The 20,326-nt window shown below is 36.9% G+C and overlaps 2 protein-coding genes across 4 annotated transcripts; both read right to left on the bottom strand.

Annotated features, from left to right (window-relative positions):
• Positions 1 to 490: 490 nt before the first annotated feature.
• LOC137712940 (uncharacterized) lies at positions 491 to 3,765 on the bottom strand. Its single transcript, XM_068452146.2, has 7 exons — positions 3,335 to 3,765; positions 3,019 to 3,111; positions 2,224 to 2,368; positions 2,014 to 2,124; positions 1,825 to 1,907; positions 1,685 to 1,742; positions 491 to 753 (listed from the first exon to the last, which is right to left on the bottom strand). Exons 1-7 carry the CDS (start codon positions 3,626 to 3,628, stop codon positions 674 to 676), a joined length of 864 nt encoding a protein of 287 aa, XP_068308247.2. The 5' UTR covers positions 3,629 to 3,765; the 3' UTR covers positions 491 to 673.
• A 2,269-nt stretch (positions 3,766 to 6,034) lies between these two features.
• Positions 6,035 to 20,125, bottom strand: LOC137713592 (P-loop containing nucleoside triphosphate hydrolases superfamily protein). 3 transcript variants are annotated; one of them, XM_088684464.1, is made up of 33 exons: positions 19,869 to 20,125; positions 19,675 to 19,764; positions 19,456 to 19,574; positions 18,675 to 18,788; positions 18,506 to 18,587; positions 17,973 to 18,040; positions 17,809 to 17,883; positions 17,547 to 17,692; positions 17,370 to 17,472; positions 16,666 to 16,746; positions 16,437 to 16,505; positions 16,271 to 16,330; positions 16,030 to 16,191; positions 14,818 to 14,874; positions 13,586 to 13,831; positions 13,447 to 13,509; positions 13,181 to 13,366; positions 12,942 to 13,046; positions 12,076 to 12,162; positions 11,778 to 11,927; positions 11,467 to 11,580; positions 11,291 to 11,377; positions 10,991 to 11,194; positions 10,723 to 10,905; positions 10,180 to 10,386; positions 9,959 to 10,042; positions 9,690 to 9,830; positions 9,156 to 9,250; positions 8,302 to 8,380; positions 8,054 to 8,200; positions 7,795 to 7,914; positions 7,641 to 7,712; positions 6,035 to 6,392 (listed from the first exon to the last, which is right to left on the bottom strand). In XM_088684464.1, the coding sequence occupies exons 1-33, from the start codon at positions 19,987 to 19,989 to the stop codon at positions 6,153 to 6,155; spliced, it is 3,957 nt and encodes a 1,318-aa protein (XP_088540590.1). In that variant the 5' UTR covers positions 19,990 to 20,125; the 3' UTR covers positions 6,035 to 6,152. The 3 variants fall into 3 exon arrangements, with proteins under 3 accessions (XP_088540590.1, XP_068309012.2, XP_088540591.1); XM_068452911.2 differs by having other exon boundaries at positions 9,959 to 10,048; positions 19,869 to 20,124; XM_088684465.1 differs by lacking the exon at positions 12,076 to 12,162 and having other exon boundaries at positions 9,959 to 10,048; positions 19,869 to 20,124.
• Between the last annotated feature and the right edge of the window lie 201 nt (positions 20,126 to 20,326).

The following is a 20,326-nucleotide window of genomic DNA, read 5'->3' as shown; positions in this document are numbered from 1 at the left end:
TTGCTTTCGGTCATCTATCCACAAAGTGCCACAATCACGGCCATGGTGTGGCTAGAAAGGTAAGAACGAAGAACTCGAAACTGTTTGATGCTTCTTTGGCCAAATACGACATACAAGTGGAAATTGCACTATGAGCAACCCGAGGGAAATGGGTTCTGCCCAGAGGCCACGGATAAGTTTTTTGTCATTGGTTATTGGTCGAGCCACTGGAATGGAACGAGATAAAAATCTTTCGACATCTTACATCGCACTTGTAACAGTTTTTGCCGTCGTTGGCCCTTCTTTCACTAATGATACTGCGATTTAGTAGTCCCGCGAGGGCCTATACTCTCCTTATCGCTTGCGCTAGCTTTTCACTCTCGAGAAAACTGTCTCTCTAAAGCAAACCAAAGCACGACAATACGTTTGCCGTTTGAAGCGCTGGTAGCACAGGGCATCCGCGCCCGGCCGAGTCAGAAGGCCGATGCCCTGCATCTTGTCCAGCCCCAAGTAGGAAAGTCTTTATCATATTATATGACCAACTATATAAACAAAGTTCAAGATTAATGTATAAATTCTCCTACATCCCTCTCAAAAATTCAACATAAAATAGACCGATCTCATGCAACTTTGGATACACAAACTTTGAAGAACCCTGAAAGCATTGAGATTCCCCTAAAACAGGAAGAAAGCTTCACAAAATGTTCCACTTTCCCGCTAACGCCTGGCAAATCATCGTGATACAATATGCCGCACTCAAGGGATAACCAGATACTGCAAGAGTTGACAAATAAGATGCGTTTAATTTCACACCACAGTATGCAGCAAGCAACATACAGTAAACAAAATAAAAATGAGGAGTTTTAAGGTCAAAAGCAAAGCATGAAATGCAACTGGACTCCAAGGCTAGAAAATGAAGGGAAAAAGAACGCATAAATGTAAGGATGGTCAACACTCTGGTCATCAAATTTTCATTCAAGAGCATGAAAGGTACTGGAACACTAAAAAAATAAAGACGAAATACGAAGAAGTTTGAAGGAAGAGTTATCTACCGAAGGATCCTAGATTCCCAAGGATTCCACTCTAGCATTGATAATGAGAAGATATATCGTAATTACATTGCAGGACCTTTTGTGTACCAAAGCAATTACTTCACACAGAGTTCACATTTTCAACTAACAAAAACATTGATTGCGTGCCCGTAAATGTACAGTCATGTGCTTGGATTTAAAACTCAGCTTGATCATAACGTTTAGTAGGAAGCTTGAATTCAGCCCAGCCTGATCATCATGCTTAGTACAATGCTCGAATTCAAGCTTCAACAACTACTAAATGTACAGTCATGCGCTTGAGTTCAAGTGATGTCTAAAATTTTAGATAAATAGTTAAGTTTCTTGAATAAAATGTTAGTATGGATGAATATTTTTATTTGGAAATAGGATGAAAGAGGATAAATAAATGAATTTCAAATATGTCATCATACTTGGTTATTTCAATACATTGTATCCACGGTATTTTTATGCTTTTCCATATAATGTAGCCTTGCCAAAATCTAATCATCTTTCTAAATCCTTCCATCAAATCCTAACCGTGGTTCTTTAAACTTTGTAGTCAAACTGAACAAAAGGTTCCATACACTGATACATGGGAAGGGAAATAGACCTAAAAAAATTAAACATTATACTGATGAAAAGCAAGGACATACTTGAAATGAAATCCTCAGTATAGTCTGTCTCAACTTTCCCATGAGCCATCGCACCAACCTGAAAATACAGTATTACAATAGCTCCAAGCGAAAACAGATAATATTCAAATATAAGGCCAATGCATTAGCTCCGAGCATACCACAAAAACAAAGTCCGTACTGTTTTCATCACTAGCAACATACTTCTGTATGTTAACCAATTTTTCTGAACTGTATGAGAAGCCTGGAATGCAAGAATACATATTCAGTTTTCAAGATAGATATGAAATAATGGTTGGCGAGATCAAGGCTGATATGCAGCATAAGGGTTGGCTTTTTAGTCTACTCACCTATTTTACGAGAGTTGACAGGTAAATACTGTGTCACAGGGTTCTTTATCACACGCATAAGTTTCTCACACTTACCAACAGCAGATATACTCAGTTTTTGTAGCAGCTGCACTGCAAGATGGTTGGCAGGATTAAAATGACAAAATAGCCTTCGGAAAAAGTAAAGAACAGTGTTGCTTTGCATAAGAATTGGATGACAGATGAACTTACACATGACACCAGCGAACCGCTTAAATGTTCTCGGAATACGAACATATGGCTTAACTTCAATTAGAACACCTGCAGCAGTTCTCACATACACGTTCCGCAACCTCCCAGCTTTATTAATTGGGCTATCTAAAACCATAAGGAGAGCCTGCAGACTTCAATAGTTAGGATCACATAACACTTCTGTAACTTAAATCAATTATTTTAATTTTTTTTCTTCTGAAACTGATAGTTACTTTCTTCTTCTTCTTTTTTTATAATTAAAATCCATCGATTAAAGGAATCAAAGACAGCAAACCGAGGACAAGAAGTCCCGAACACTAAAGAACTCCTGAAAGAAAGCTAGAAAAAGAAGAACGCAGAAAAAAATAGATCTAGAATAACAGAACAAAGCACTAGGAGCAGCAGCTTTGAAACACACTCCAAAAATCTGACAATTCTGAAACCAAAAACTCAACCCTCTCCAACAAGTATTCCTTCTCCTCCTCCCTCGAACCATCAAACACCCTTCTTCACTTGAGACACCACATCCCACGACGGTCTTGCTGCCACACCTTCTTACAAAAGTTTCCTCATCTAACCAGAATGCCTCTAATTCATTTCATGTAATGGCCAGCAATATAATGCCAATTCAATTTTGAAACAGCTACTTTATGCAGTTCAGAGTTCATCCTATCTTATATAGTAGAGCTTAAACCAAACTTTTTTTGTAGCAAAGAGTGGAAATAAATTTACTTCATATATACAAGTTTCATGGAATACAACAAATAAGCAACCAATTAGACAGAGTTTGCTAACCTGATGAAGGATATCGGGCCGGTAAAGAGCAGGATCCTTGTTGTTCTTCCTCAGGAAATTTGAGTGCTCGTCAGAATTCAATAGCTGATAAGTCTGCAAGCAAAATACAAGTTAAAAAAAATATTGAGAAAGATGCAAGAGTTGTAAGAAAGCAAAAGGCTTAGACCAACACTGAAGAAACAAACTAAAAACCAAATATTAAAAGCCTTAAACACCCATTTACCAGCTCCTACAAACAAATATACAAATGAAAATTTTAAAAACTAAAACAAACAATTAAATATAAAATAATAGAAATAGCAATGAAAAATCAAACCTTTCCAACTTTGGCAACTTCCAGAGAAGCTTTCTCGAGAATGAAGATAGCACCAGGTCCGTTCTTGGGGTTAATCTCTGCTGGGGCCATTGGAATACCCTCGAGCTCAATTGGGTTACCCTTCCTTTCTTCTGCTTCATTTCCTTTGCTCCGTTTCTTATCGGCTTCCTCTGTCTCTGTTTCTTCTGGTTCTGCTGCCGCTGCTGCTGCTGCTTCTTCTTCTTCCTCTGCTCTGTCGTATACATCTTCCTTCTTCTTTCGCTTCTTTCCCTTCACTGCATACGGCCTCACCATTTTTGTAGCTCAAACTCGCGGTTTATCGGCTTCTCAGAGACTGAGGCCACCAGAATATATGGCTTGATTGGAGAGTATTGTATTGGCAGTGAGAAAGTGAGAGTTTGGAAAAGACGATTATCACACGTTTAGGGTTTAGGGCAACATGTGATGTCGAGCTCCAACATTTTGGGCTTGTAGGATTTTGCTCATAGGCCCAAATCTATCTCCGGATTAGTTGTGGGGCCATGCTATAGAAAATTTTTAATAATCTGAACTATCTATTTTTCAAATTGCAACCTATTTGCAAATTATTAGCTAAGTTTGAAATATTTAAGATATCTAATTGAGTTGAAAGAAATTGACGAATACTATATTTAAAAAAACATTGAAATTTCATCCTGGCAGTTAAATGGATAAATTGTTTCGGATTAAATTGAATTTTTTTTATAGATGATCTATGAATCGAGACTTATAAAATAAACAGTTCAGATAGTTGAATTTTGATAATTCTCATTTAAAAAAAAAAAAAAAGGAAATCCATTCCTTTAAATAGCCCGGAATCATAAGTAGTGTGCCTAATGAGTAATTCCCATGTGAGATTGAAAATTTAAGAAATTTCAGAACGTCCAACTAGATCATAGCTTTGTTAGAATGTAGTGGAAGATGAAGATCAACACAACGCACCTGTACAACGCACCTGTACAACGCCCAAACCACAGTCCATGGCCTACATATCCAAATTTGAACATTGAATACTACTTAAAAAAAAATGAAATAAAACAAGTGTGCCAAAAATAGGATGGTGGTTCTACGCTAGTGTCATGCATTCAATGCGACGAGCAATCAATACTTTGCGACAATCAAAGCAGTCTTGAATTTTGATCCCGATTTGACCTCCACTAGCCATGAGTTGACGACTTGGATTCTCAAAGAAATAGTTGATGATGTGCAAAGAATGATTCAAGATCATGTAAAAGTTTCGAAGCATCATGATTGCACCATTATGTGAGATAGATGGTTGGATGGAAAAAGTAGGAGTCTAGTCAAATTTCTTGTCAACACCCTGAGGGTGTGTTTGTTTCACGTTCTTAGGTGGGATTGGACTAGGTGTGGACTAGGGGACTTGTTAGCTTGTCTAAGTTAGTCCTCCGCTAAACTATGGGATTGCTAAGAACCTCACTAAGCGCTTCCTCCTTGACGTGAATTGGTGAGAGCATGCTTTGTTTCCTTCTCTTTAGAATCCCAATCAGTCTATGAATCTCACTACAAATCTGAACTCGAGAACCTTGATTTCAGCAACAATACAAGAATTCTTTGTCTCGTGGTCACTCGTTTTTCCACTTCTTTTCTTACGGTTCAAAGCTTATACAAACAAAAGGACAATCTAGTTGCTATGTGTTCCTTCCAAGAATGGTAACTATGCAAAATTTCGTGAAGCAATGACAATTAAGAATTTTCTTCTGGATCAAGGGTCCATACTTGTTTGTATCAACAATTTATTAAACATACATGTATATTAATAGACATATACACAAAATCTTATAGTTGTTAAATACATTTGTTTATGTATATTTCATTTCAATGATGAAATTTAAATATCAAGTAGAAAGTAGTGATTCTACGCCACTTAATACTATGATCTAATGTTATTCTTCTTCACTTATAAGTTAGAGGTCTTAGGTTCAATTCTCCCTAATCACATTATTATGGCTCGCCCCTTGTGAGGCTTTAGCCCACTCTACCACCCCTAGTGTAGATAATATTCGTTTGTTAAAAAAAAAGTAGTGATTCTACAACACCAAGTTCACATGATTAGAGTATAATATGACATTTAATTTGGATTATTTATCACTCATACTCACATTAGGAATAAGAACGAAAGTAAACAATTATGACATGTGAAACTTGCCCAACCAAACCCGCCATAAAATAGTTTGCGTGAGTTGGTTTGCCCAATTTATTGGGTGGAAATAAGTTCGAATAATGTGAATTGAGTTGGACAACAAGTTGAAGTCGAACCCTACCCAATGATCCATTGCCCACCCCTAGTAGGGAGTGGGCTCTTTGGGGCTTTGAATCCTAGACTTCTCACCCTTCTCCTAATGAGCTAAGTTTTCTCCCTATCTCTTTCCAAGTTTTAGTGAAGGGAGCTGGAAGTTGGATTTGAGGTGATAACATGAATCTAACGTGAATCTGAAGCAATAAAAATGGTGAGCGGGGGTGGCAGGTTCGAGAAGTGTTCCTTCTCCGCTTCAGTATAACTCAGCAACAAGAGAGCAATCAGTCAGAGCTTGAAACATCCGGATCGACCCCAAGAGGTTGCTGAAAAATGACAAATTGCCGGGAAGGCTGCGGGGAGGGGGAAGTTGACGATGCTTGTTCTGCCATCGCGGTGGCTCCAATGAGGACACTAATAAGCACTTGTTAATGATAAATCTAATATTACATTCATTAAATAGTAACTAGATGTTCATTAAACAGCACACGAGGCACTGGCTAATGATAAATCAATCTCTAATATAATCATAAGCAACTTATGGATTTATTTTTGTTCATGACCACTCTTTGCAGCAGCAAGCTGCTTTTTAAGGCCGAGGACCTCAACTCCTTTTGAAGCTAACAGGTCCTTTAGCTTGACTGTAGCCTCCTCATACTTCCTGTTCATGTGATTGGACTCGTCTAGGGCGTCCTTATATCTACTTCGGAAGGCATCTAACTTTGCTTGTGCCCCTCGAAGCCTCATTCGGAGCTTTGCTTTGTCTATGCTGTTTTCAACTTGATCCTGACCAAAGTATAGTAGGCCAAATTAAGGACGCAGCAAAGAAAGATTATATTACTTGCGATACTTCTTTTCTTTCTTTTCTTGAGAGGAAACAACTACGCATGAAAGTTTTAGATTTGAATTCCGACTCCACATGAAATTTTACTTTCATATTTTTTTCTTATTCCCTGTGGTGATACGTCACTCTTAATGCGACCGTTGTGAAGAAGTTAAACACTTGTGGTAAACCCCATTAGCAATTAAGGATCACATCAAACTTCCATTAGTTTTCCATTAAAAAGGGGCTTAAAATTGTCATTTCAAACAATTCAGGTAACTCAGAAGCCAAAAGCATTAGAGTTTGAGAAGGCCGTTCGCTGACCACAGAGTTGGGGACTCACTAATTTATTGAAATTGGTATTTCATGTGCATTGTGAGGCTTGAGGCCCGGTGTAATCACCCTAAACATAGTTCTGAATGGGTTTTGCAAGATGAGGAGTATTGAAGATGCTTTAAAGACGCTAAACAACATGACGGTGGACAAGTTTTGTGCGCCAGAGTAGGATCAAATAGAACAGACTAAGAGGTTTTGGGATGATGTTATTTGGCTATCACAGAATCACAGAAACACAGCAACTTTGTATATGCTTCAATTATCAAAGGGATTTACCTTCAAGGGACGTTAGATCAAGCATGTCATTTAATTTAGGAACGAGTAGATGCTGGGGTCTTTCCATATCTTTACAGACATGTGATTAATGCTTCTGTATATTAGTATGAAGAAGGAAGGAAGCATATGAACTTGCAAGAGAGATGGAAGAAAACGACTGAAAACAGAAATCTGAAAATACAGTTCAATTTAAGCCTCAAGCCTCCGAATTTCCATCAAATCCTAATTTCAAACACCTCAACTGTATTATGCGAACGACCATCCCAAATGGTACAACATATGAAGTTAATTGTTTGAAAATGATGATATTAACCCCTTTACTAACGGAAGACTAATAGAATTTGGATTTGGACCTTAATTGTTAACAGGGTTCACCACAAGGGTCACCTTAGAATTGAGCTCTCACCACAGGGACCACAAAAAAAATTGGCCAAAATTTAGTTAAGATTTCTTGACTTCATTTGGAGCTAATGGATCTTAACATCCAAATGGTTAACCGGACCCAATTGTTGAAACTCAGCTGTATACTATTGTTTATCTTTATGACTACAAATATAGCAACTACATTGCAGGACAAATTCAAGTATATAAGCACTTACTTTGTGAGTCTTTAACTCCATGCTTGATATTCTCCTTGTCAGTTCCTCGACTTGAAACTTTGCCTCCAACAACTGGTATCAAGTTCATCATTATATGAGATGAATCTCAAACAATTAAGTACCACTGAGAAAAAAGAACTTTTCAGTCACCTACCAAATCATTGTAACGTTTATTAAGACTTTCTTCTTCAATTGCAAGTTTCTGGTGCTCTTGGATCTGAGTCACTAGATTATCCCTTTCAATTGTCAAAACATGGAGGTGGTTGTTGAGACTCTGTAGACAAAAACCAATGAATAAAAAATATTGAATAAATTTCAAGAATAAATGTTAGTTTCTTCCTTACAACTAACTACTATACTTCTTCCCTGAACATTATGTACTGTTTCGAAAAGAACAGAAATGGAGATATTACCTGGTAGTCATTTGGAAGTTCGGATAACTCTTTTATTTGAATCAACAAGCCTTCTCTTTCTTTACTCAGACAACTGAGCTCCTTCCGAAGCACATTCACCTCCTCACAATCATTAACTCCGCACGTCCCCCAGTTTGAGCTCAACATCTAAATGGTTTACAAGTAATTTTAAAAAAGAAACATACAGAACAATGATAAATACGTGTAATAATACCAAACAGTATTTTGAGAAGAAGCAAAAAACTCACTTCTTGAGATTGTTTGCTCAGAATATCATCTATACTCTCACCACTATTCAGTTGATCAATCCCCAAAGACTTTTCCACGCTGCAACAGAAGTATAATAAAATAATAATATTTTGGTCTTCCAGATATTCACAACTTTGATGTTCAGATTCAAGACATTCATTGGATAAAAAAAAAAAGATTCAAGACATTCTAATACATACAGCAGGGGAAAAATGGAGTAATTTACACCGGATGGTAGAAAATAACAGGAGAAGAAATATTTTGGCAAGCAGAAATGTTGTCCTAAGCCTGCCGGATAGATAGAATAACAAACCCTTAACGGGGGAACATGAGTTTTTAGGGAATCGGTCAGCATGAATCAAGCTAACAACACCCATTACCCAACCCCAACAGAGCAGCAGAAGAAACCAGCCCATATAGACTGCGTACTGGTTTCTGAAAGTTGAGGCATATAATTCAAGATTTATAGATTAGAAGACGTATGCTATCTTTATCTTTTATTAGAAGGGTGGGCTGAAACTTCAGAATAAAAAAGAAAAGTTTGCTGGAAAAGGACCATGATCATTTGTGATGTATATGCATGCATAGCAAAGATTAGACAATGACCAAGATGGTGTGAAACAGTGGCAAAGCCATAATTTCATCACCAAACCCAGTCAAGCAGCTCAGTTCAAGCACTGAGAGCTGCAAAAATACTAGACCTTTTGCTGCACCACAGAGAGAGAGAGAGAGAGAGAGAGAGAGAGAGAGAGAGAGAGAGAGAGAGATCGCCACCAATGGTACCCAAGACCAAATAATATTTAAGACGTAAGTAAAGTGGAGAAAAAAGGAGGGAAAGGAAACTGAAACAAACCTGAATGTCTTCTGTCCAGCTGTTTCCTCGCAACAAGTTAATCTTTCCCTTAGGACCTTGCACTCTTGTCTACAAGAGTCCAACTCATTCCTCACCTAACAGTTTGACATAATCGCAACCAATAATCAATAAGAAATACTGTGGGTTTTGAACATTCTATATCACAATTATATGCATCTGCAACAGGAAAAGACCAACCACAATAGTTCTGAATATACTTGGACAAATGGTCAAAATATCGTTCCTAATCATAATAACCAAATGGGAGAAACAAAATTGATATGTTTAGACAGGCAATTTAAATAAAGAGAATCTTTTGTGACACCACAACCAAGGCTTCAAGGAAGTTCGGCAGGAGAGAATCAAACTGAGGGTGATACAATAAGGTCAATTCAATGAGTGGGAAAGAACAGTGAAACTTAATGGCCAAATTTACGCAATTTTCTCTCGAATTCAAGGTTTTGGGTAGAGATCATATCGAAGACTAGCAAGGAAACTCTTCATAGTGTACACAAGAGCGGAGATGAATACCACCTCAGACATTTCCCTGGTTAATGATGTAATCTCCATGTTGTATAACTTTGATTTCTCTTCCATCGCTTCAATGGAAGCCTTCTCCTTAGCTGACCATATTGCTCTTTCCTCCTCCATTTCCAAAAGGGAATCTGTAAGTTGCTGCAAACGAAAGATACAAATCAAATGAGCAACTGTGCACCAAGAACCAGTTACACACACAAGCTTAAATAAGAGCTGATATTTTTATTTTATAATATAGGAAAAATTACTGCCCAAAATTAGGCTACCATTGCCAAGTCTTCCTTTTCTTCAGTGAACATTTTAATGGAACCTTCCATCTTTTGCTGCTCAAATGTAGAATCTTCTAACCTCTGCTTCTGGATGTACAGAAAGGTAACAATGAAAAATAAGAAAAATTCACATAATAAAGACACTAGCCATTTATTGATGGAAATGAAAGTACAAAAAGACTTGGGTTAGTGTGAAAGAGAAACAAAGACAAGCTTACCAGGGCCAAAAGCTCTTCCTGCAAAGCTTCCAGTTCCAAGTTTGATGTGCTCAGTTTTTCAGACAGGTTTTCTAATTCAGATGCTAAAGCATCGTTGGTGGACATAGCGTCTTCTTTTTCCCTGTATACAGCTGATAACTCTTCTTCTAGAGAATTAATCTTTGTCTCCGTTTCAAAAGCATAAACTTCCATCTTTTTGTATTCTTCCTGAAAAACAGAAAAGACCAAAAAAATAGAGTTATCATCATTAAATACTTAACAAAACTATGATGCTAAAATCTATATTTTATCCAAACGAGGCTAAAATGCTTAAGTAGAGTAACTTAAAGACCAAAGAACATAACAAGTAAATTCATGTAAATTTTACTTAAAAACCTCAACAAAATATTTACTATTCTCTTGTCAGCATTGACAATTATTTTCTTTTTGTATAAGTCGCTCGTCAATTCAGCATATTGACTTGTAAAGCTAAAATAACTTGCATGTTGTGTTACCAACATGATGCATAGTAAAGGAGCAGAAACTAGACATCATTTTCAGCACCTGCAATGTCTGTTCGAAGGCAAGGTTTTTTGCTCTTTTAGGATCTGATGTCTTCAAACCCTTATCATTAACTGAATCACGCCTTCTGCCAGCAAGTGACTCACGTTTGTTCATGTCACGTTCAAGAAGAGAGTTCTGACTTTGCAATCGTTTTATTTCTCGTTCAGCAGATGCTTTTTCACCCTGCAAATAGGCGAATATGTTGTAAAGTGAAAGGCTGTGATTTAATGATATCAATGACCAGAGCCAAAGGCACTTAGTATCAAACCTCCAGTTTGGTTTTCTCTTGTATGGCGTTCTTCAGCTTACACTCTGTCTCTTTCAACTTCATTCTTGTTTTTTCAACATCTTTGCGCAGATTTTCCTTTTCCTTGGCCAAAGAACAAGATGATAAACCTGATATTTCTTTTTCAAGGACTTGTATATGAGAAATATATTCTCCCTTTTCCAAATCCTGTTGTTCCAACATTTCCTGAAATAATAATCAGAGAAAAGGACTTACTAATGATAATGGTAAGAATATTGCTTTAAAAAATGATAGTGATATAATGCCAACATAAAAACTTACCCTCAAAGACTGTTCGGAATTTTGAGTCTGCAGTTTCAGTTCTTCTATCTGGTTCTGAAGATCAACAGATTGATTGTACAAAAGGAACTGCATACCATATATTAATACAGTTTTTTAATGTGGTCTGGAAGTAAAAAATTTCAGGATGTCTCACATAAGTAAAGTTATAACCTAACCTTTTCAGTCTCAAGTCCAGAAACTTTCTGCATCATGTAAGAGTTTAACTTCTCATGGTCACTGATAATTGTTTTTTGTTTCAAGGATAACTCGCACATTAAAGACTTGAAATCCTGCATTACAATGAAATCAGGCCATATGATGGTAAAAAAGAATTCAAATGTTCACAGAATAAAGACCACAGCAGCTTCAGAAAATAAATCAATATCACCTCAGAGATAACATCTTAAGACATCTACAAACTATTTCTTTTGACAAGTATTAGAATATAAGAAAAGTCATTATAAGATGATGCTTCAGAAATACTCACTAGGAATGTATCGAATAGCACAGAGAAACTCTTAGAGACCTCATCCAAAACTGAAGATACACTTTCAATTGCTATTTCTGAGCTTCGAACTTCCAATATTATTTCTTGGACCCCCTTTGCAAGCTCAATCACAAAGTCAGAACTTCCATCCTAGATGAAGCTATTGAAAGTTAGCTGCATATACTTTAAAAGATAACATGTATACTCAACCAAATCTACAGTATGAACACTATACAAGTTGTGAGTAATAGATACTAATGATCGTCATAGAGTTTAACACAAAAGAAGGAGATCGTACATCAACTTTTGTTACAGATTCGTTCCAACTACGTTGATCACGAGCTACCCTGGCCTCCTCACGTGCAACTTGAAGCTCTTCATAGAGCTATTTACATTTAAAGAGACATGCCGATTTTAAAATTATGAGACAGAAGGAACATCTTAATAACAGATCTAAACAATTAAAACAGAGAAATGAGTTCTCTAGATCTTTCTAACCAAGAAACCATGGAGCAGGAAGTGAGTGGGCATATGTACATACATAAAACGGTAACTTAAAACAGATACAACAATTTGACTTCATGTGTAATACCCTACTGCTGAAAGCTGAAAAGATTTGATCATTTTTAAAGGCTGTGTTTTTGAAACAGGCTCTTGTGAGTCTGACAAGAGAGAATATACAAGGCATTTTTACCTAAAATACTTTCAGCTGATAGCCTGTCAAATATATATAGCCCTTCACACGGGGAACCCCGCTCAACTGTAGCTAGTCCATATTGACACACGCACGTGTATAAAGGTATGTAGTATATACAGACATGGAGGCATATTGAGCGGTGGAGAGAGAGAGAGCTATCAAAGGTGCTTTAAGTTCTTAAAATGAACTGAATACGATTTTCTTTTTCTTTTTGTTATTGCAGGTGGGTGGTGATAATAAGCTTGAAGCTTAAGTTTGCAGCAGATTAGCGCTAAAAATATATAAAATAAAAATAAAAGCCATGCAATTGACTGTCAATGCAATTATTGACGTAAACATTTAAACCTACTAAGATCCCAAAAACATCCTTAAGAGTAGCTCTCTAAACGAATTGATGAAGCTGCTCATAGATTAAAATCTATTCACACGTTTATATAGAACAACTGACTAACATAAACTATGATTACCTCATCAAACTTCTCCTGGGCACAAATGTTTTGCTCGGTTGCCAGCTCAACTACACTATCCAGATTCTGCTGGCTTGAAGACTTCTCTGTTTCAAGCATCTTAATCTGCAAGTAAAGAACAGACGAAATGTCAAAACGAATACAAATTCAATTAGAAAGATACTGAATTATCAGAAGTTTAACGTGCATAACAGATTAAAAAAATTCCGTTTTAAAGAAATAAAGAGCAAGAGAATTACCTGTTCTTGAAGTCGCTTAATCACAAGAATAACCTCTGGCTCTCTTAAACTACCGTTATTGTCCCCATTAATGGGACCTTTATTGATATAAGACTTGGAGTAATCATTATACATTGCTCCAGATAACATATCAGCCTCAGCGAGCTTCCGTGTCAAGCAATCAATTTGTATCTCACTCAAAGTTCTCTGAATGAGGTAAAGATTAGTATAGAGTGTAACAGCATTTGCTGATGCATTCAGGGGCAGAAACAGTTATATATAGGAACCTGAGTTTCATATTTGATAAGCAAATCTTCGTATTCTGCTTGCAGATCTCCTAATTCATTGTCCTGTCAGACAATGGAGATTAAAATTGTGGGTTGCCTAAGGTTCAGTATGGCAAAATGTAATAGAAATAGTACAAACCAAGGGTAAGCTTTTCGTCCTGGGTGGCACTTTTCTCCTATTAGTAACATGCAACAAAGCACATGGATCAGGAAGAGCACAGTCCTCCAACGTGATACTTTTACTTTCTTCGTCTTCTTTGCAAGACTCATTCTCAGAAACTTCAATCTCATGCACCAGTTCTTCAAAAGGAAGAAGTGGTCCGATGTCACGCTTCAGTCTCATAGGTTTTGCAGCAGATGCCTTCGACTGGATGGTGGATGGCACCTGAAATGCAGGAAAGTAATAATAATAAAAAATTAATAATAGCTTAAACTTATCGCACAACCGGATGATAGACATGTTCAGAAAATTCAGGGACCACATCAACACAGATAACAAAAGCACGTGAGATGTATTTGGAGCAGCCTGTGTCTTATCTTTATCCAGATTAGGCAATATAAGTCACAAATAAAAACTTAACAAGTTTTTACAACGGAATCCAGCCAAATGAAAGATATGCATAGCGTTATATGAAAGTATTACCTTATTCTGACTAAGGAATGTCACAAAAGTATTTTAAATTCTACTTTGTATGGGGAAAAGGTTCAACTCCACAAACTGTGATGTTCGCCCCTTAAGATTGACTGCAGATCCTTTTCCTAATTTCCGGCTCTATTTGGGGCCATATCCATCACATGCCATCACTTTTCTAGATGGTAACACTTTCTCCTGTTTCCTATGAAAGAATTTGGAAGATTATGCTGGAATTAGAGGGGAGGAAGTATCTTTTTAGGCTCCAGTATCTTCTGTATCACTGATGCATATGAGGATGTTTCTGCCCTAGTTAGATGTTGAAACTTGAAACAGGGTGGTTAGATCTTAGATTCAGTGGGCCATGTTGTCCAATCTTTTGTGTAATCTCCTTTTCGTTTACCAAAACATACTTCCTATCAAAATTAAGAAATTTCCACAGCTGTATTATTTGGGGAAGATTAAAATTTTCATGATTGCACATTGGTGGTGAAAATCTTGGTAGCTAAGCTTTGCATTGATTTGTTCAGCATTAAATGCAAATAAAATTACACTTCCAGTAAGTACCACCAACAGTGCCCAGTTTTTACTTATTTTGCATTCTACAATAAACTAAACATACAATAAACAACACATGGGCAAGAATAAATCTTTCGTGAATCTATTAAAAATTGGTATTTGTAAACAAATTTAACATGAGAATTAATTATCATATACACTTAGTAAGAATAAAGTATTACCTCTCCCAAAGTCTCCCTTGCAAGTTTACCTGGACACCAAGTATCACGCCTCTTCTCCTGCAGAAACAAACTGGAAAACTTAAATAGAACCAGAGAGAAGGAGAACAAGAGATAGATAGACAGACAAACAGGGAGGGACAAGTCATAGATGTACATATGGTCGGGATACTGTCACCTTCAGTAACAGGAAAGCCGGAAAGGGCCTAAAACAATTTTTTTAAAGAAAAGTCACATAACCTGAGTTCCACTGAAACACAAGGAAATCTATTGGAAAATCTCCTAATTTAGCTACTGATATGCTGCAGGATTGCCCAGATTATGCATCACCATGACTTGTATAATTGTATTCCACCAAAAAGATAGTATTTAATTGTCATTGGTTACTTGACCCGTATAACTTCTTTTGCACAGCATTTCCTCTTCACACCTGGGACTAATGTACATAACAAAGGTTATCTGCATATAAACCTGCCCAAAGAAGTAAAGGATCAAGGATAATGACTGGTACAATCTTCTTTTTCTGTTCCATTGCTTGAGGGTTATTCATTTTTCCAGGACTGCTTTTTACCAATTAAACCCTTTTCCAGCAGAGCTAGTAACAAAATCAGTTCCTCCATCTCAAAGTCATGTAAGTTCCTTCTGAATGACGAATCCCAGCTAAATTGAATTGTTAGGACCTATTTGATCCCAACAATTGTTGAGATTGTTTGACAGATTACAATGCCTCCTAACTCATAAACTGATCTGTCAACACTTCCTCCCGAAACCTGACCCTTTCTCCATCCTTAACATCAATTTACAGGGCACTCTGAGAAACTACCACAACCTGGTGAAAAATGTTTTTTCATGCTTACGACTTGACCCACAACTGTGTCCCATCCATTTCCTTGGATTCCATCCCACATACCCTACCCCTCCACCCATCCCAATTACCGAACAATGCTTTGTTTATTTATTTATTTATTTATGTTTTGGTTACCTATCCCTAATCCCTGTCTTTGTATATGAAGATTTAACTAATCTTATCTCATTGGCAACGATACATTATAACATCAAGCATATATTTTGTGTTTATAGATAACAGAAGTTTGAACTTTGAAGCTGTTATTCTCATTTTCATAACAATAAAATTAGGAAACAAAACATATATATGGACATCAAAACTCATTATACAGAAGTCTGCAATGAAAGATAATTAATCATCATGCAAACCTTTTTCAAGCGGTCGCGATTCTCATCTCTATTTGAATACAACACCATTGAACTCAGGTTCTCAATTTTCTTAGCTTGCTGTTGCACCATCTTCTCTCGTTCTGCTTGGGCTTTCTTTTCCTCCTCCAACTCCAAAGCTATACGCTCCCTCTCTAACTCAGTCTGCACAGAAAGTATGCATATTCCAGAATACACTTGAATTCAACTAATTACAATAAACATGAAGTGTATATTTCCAAACCTGCAATAACGTATTTCGTAGATTGAGGATTTCCTCTGCCCAATGTTCTGAATGAGATTCCTGAAACATGCCGAATATTTAAATTCCTTTATTTTGCATTGACAATCTATATTTATAATGATTATCATACATGAGTGACGACAACTAAAATAAAAGCAAAATCAACCTGCAATTTCGCTCGAAGCTCCTCAATTTCTTTCTTTTGACGCTTGAGAAGAGCAGCATCTGTTAGAATCTGCCAGGAAGGACATACGTTGAAATAATAACAATTAAAACATATGATAGACATACAAGAACAATTCCTATGTCCAACGGATACAAACTTAGGAGAATCTGAAAGGGAACATTCAAAATTAACCCAAGAAAGATTGCAACAAATAAAGTGAGTAGAAAACCTCATTGACATGAGCACAATTCGTGACACGTAATGCTCTACTTGCAAATTGGAGACTGCTTTTAGTCTCATCTGCATGAATCTGACATAAAACAAAGGTATGAGAAACCAAGAAGAACACAAAAATGTAATATTGAAAAGTTAAAAGAAAATTCATCCCACAAAACGCCCATTATTTGGTCTGAAAACAGATTCAAAGAACCAACCATAGAAAGGAAGTCGCCGGACATCCAGATATACAAAAACATATCCACATATGCATATTATTACATATCCAAGCGATGTGCAAAAAGGGGCAGATCTGGAACTCACTTGCCCTTACACTGCCATATGCTTTAGGACTGTAGTGATGGTTGGTTCAGGTTTCTGGGGTTGGTTGGGTTATTCCTCAGTCACCTTTGGATATTCTTGGTGAAATGTTTAAGACTTCTGGGGTTGAAAGGAAAGAAAGAATATAGTGGAACTGTATTTTGGTAGTTTTGTCAGACAGAAATACAAATTTTGGGATGAAAGAAAGAATTGTTGGGAAAAAGAATGAGTAGGTTTTTTTAGTTAGATGACAGAGTTATAGTTTGGTTTTGTTTTGTTTTTTCTATGAAATTATCACGATGATGGTGACCTGGGTGCACAGAGTCTTGTTTCTTGTATTTTGATTGGTATTAATAAAGCCTGGTTCTCACTAAAAAGGACTATAGGAAACATTACTTGTGCAAGCGTGATGTTGCATATTATAGCTGTGTTTGCATTTCCACCCAAAGCAGGTTGCAATATGCGCGTAAGTTTGCTATCTCGATATGGGACATGTCCCCTGCATCATATATTGAGGAAGGTCAATCTATGTATAGAGATATACACTTAAGATCCAACGAATGCAGAACCTACCCTTGACTCTCAGCACCTTCACTCAGTTTTTTAATGACAGTTCCCAAAGTCATAAGGCTTTTATTGATATGGGAACCCTCTTTGAGCCGAACACCTTCTGCACCGGTTTTTGCAGCACGTTCTGAACCAGCTAGGTCTACTAAATTCTAGAAACAAAAGAATATTTATGAAAATTAGAAATAGAACAAAAGAAAGCATTTGATCCATAATAAAATAGGAGGAAAGGAAAAAGAAAGATATACTGATTTTGACAGAAACATACCAGAACTGAAACACGGACCGCATCACAAGAATTAGCAATATCTTCACCTTCATGTTTATCTCGGCTTTCAATTATCTATTTAAAGCATAATAATAATAACCATGAGCCACATAAGATGTATAATCTAAATGACAATCAACAATGGTAAGAATGTAAAAGTATACCATGCGGAAAATAGTGTGGGACCTACTACTGTACAGATTCATATTTGTCTCTCCGATATGCCGATGAGCTGAAATTTTAAAAGATAAAAGCGTCAAAATACTTTCAAATGGCTGATATATTTAATAGATAGTGCACACAAAAACTAGGGCAACCCATAGCACCTTTGTTTCAGGTGAAAGGAAGGGATTGAGAGTGTGCGGTGTTTGGTGTTTTAAGGAGAGTGTCTCTACATGTATGGCTGTGTGTGTGTGTTTGTGTGTGTGAGGGTGTGAGACTGAGACAAAGACAAGCCTAAAGATTGTATTGATAGAAGTTCAGAGAGACAAAGAATTCGAAGAAAAGGAAAAGCTGAGAGATGGAATGATTTTGGAAACTAACTACAGTACTTGCAGTTCATACATTCTTTAATCCTAATAGCATACCCCAAACAGAAGTACAACAGTGATAGCTAATCCGTTTAGGGAGAACTTAATAATTCTTGAGAAGTACTTTAATACAGATGAATACATATAATACTGTAAAAAGTAATTACACTCTCCAAACTCCATGAGATCAAGGACTTGCTCTGGAGAGGCAACAATTTCTTCTCGCAACCCAGCAACATATATCCCTCGCTGTATTCATAAAAGGAAACAGAACTTTCAGTTACTTAAGTACTGATAAACTATCATAATAATTAAACTATAATGTAAATTCAATACCTCTAGACTTTCATGAATTTGCAACTTTCGATGCTCAGGAGCCAACAAATCATTTATGTCCTCATTATAGATCTCCATATAAGACATTCGTAATAGGAATTCCCGATCCACATCCTAAAATCAAGAAATAACTTGAGAATGCGCAATTGGGCATACACTGGGTTTCCAATATAAATATTAAAATAAAATTTCTATGTTAAGGAGCTAAACCAGTGAACAAATTCATGAATACAAAATAAAGAACTATGGTCACTGGTAAGTCTTAAAGAATAATTGACTTTAAGTGATCTATTTAGCAGTCCACACACTATAATACTTAAACTATGTATCAGATGTAACCTACTCAGTTTAGCCATTTGCGGAGTCTAGGACAAGTGGACAACATAGAATAGCTTCAGCCACCCTTACATTAAACGGATCAAGCTGCGTCCTTAGGGGTCCCAAATAAAATAAAGTGGCATCAACAGTCACTCCGTACAAGTCTCAGCTACAAAAACGATTACGAAATCGCTGTTTGATTGATCTAAGTATGCTAATTACCAAAGTGTATTAATTAATATTACTAGAAGTGTGCACAACAGTTTTCTGCAGCCAAGAACTGAAATGATAAGATAATTTCTAGGCATATAAAACGTAATCATATAAGTTTGAACGAACATTTTAAGCATTAGAACTCGCACCTTGTTTGGTCAGAGAAATTTCAGAAATTAATTACTTTGCAATTTACAGTGTTACCAATAATTCATACCAAATTACACATTTGACAATCCAACCAAAGTACCTCTTGAATAATGTCGAACATATCGCGCACTGCAAGAGGAATCACCCCCGGTTCAGTAGCCGAGCCTCGAATGGTGTGAGTTTTCCCACTGTTAGTTTGCCCATATGCAAACACGGTTCCTATAAACAAATAAGCAAAAAAGAAAAAGAAAAAAAAAAGTGACAATTCAAAATAAATAAATAAAAATATCATTATTTAAATTGGGAACATTGAAGGTACCATTGAAGCCGCGAACCGCGGCGGCGACTATATCTTTGGTTTTTGATTCATAGACCTCGAAGGTCTTACAATCTTCACCGAAAATTCGATCTACAAACCCAAACAAAACAAATCTATGTAAATTGGAGAAAGAGAAGACATCTAACCCAGGAAATTGAAAAGTTCAGAGGAGAGAGAGAGGGCTGAGCGGGTACCGAATTCGAACTTGGAGTAGTTGGGGATGGCGATGGAGTTGCCGGAGATGCGCCAAGGGCTGGTCTTGGCGTCTTCGGCTGAGAGCGGCCGAGCACGCACAGTGACGTGTATTCTCTCCATTCTCTCTGGCTCTGCAGAATTAGGTGGCGGTTTTCAAAAGCTCATTTGGGTTTTTGCTTTTGGGTGCTCTGGCTTTTTTTCCCGCCTCTGTGTGCTTTGGAAGTGGGAGAAGACAACGCTGCTAAATTACGGAAATAGGCTTCTCGAAAAGTATTCGCTGGAAATAAATAATAAAAAATTAGCTAACTCCTAGCTCACGAGAGAATTTTCAATGTGATCGGCACACGAAGAGATACATAAGATTTCTTAACACTTCCATTACTATTTTATTATATTGGGTTTAGGGTCCACTTGGACCCACTCTCTCAGTTCTCCCAGCACTCACCAGATTCCTCTC

The sequence above is a fragment of the Pyrus communis genome, chromosome 14 (genome assembly GCF_041283825.1).
Source record: "Pyrus communis isolate YQ-2024b chromosome 14, ASM4128382v1, whole genome shotgun sequence".
NCBI classification, from domain to species: Eukaryota; Viridiplantae; Streptophyta; class Magnoliopsida; order Rosales; family Rosaceae; genus Pyrus; species Pyrus communis.
Note: the sequence above shows the minus strand (reverse complement) of the source record. Positions and strands in the feature narration are given on the sequence as shown.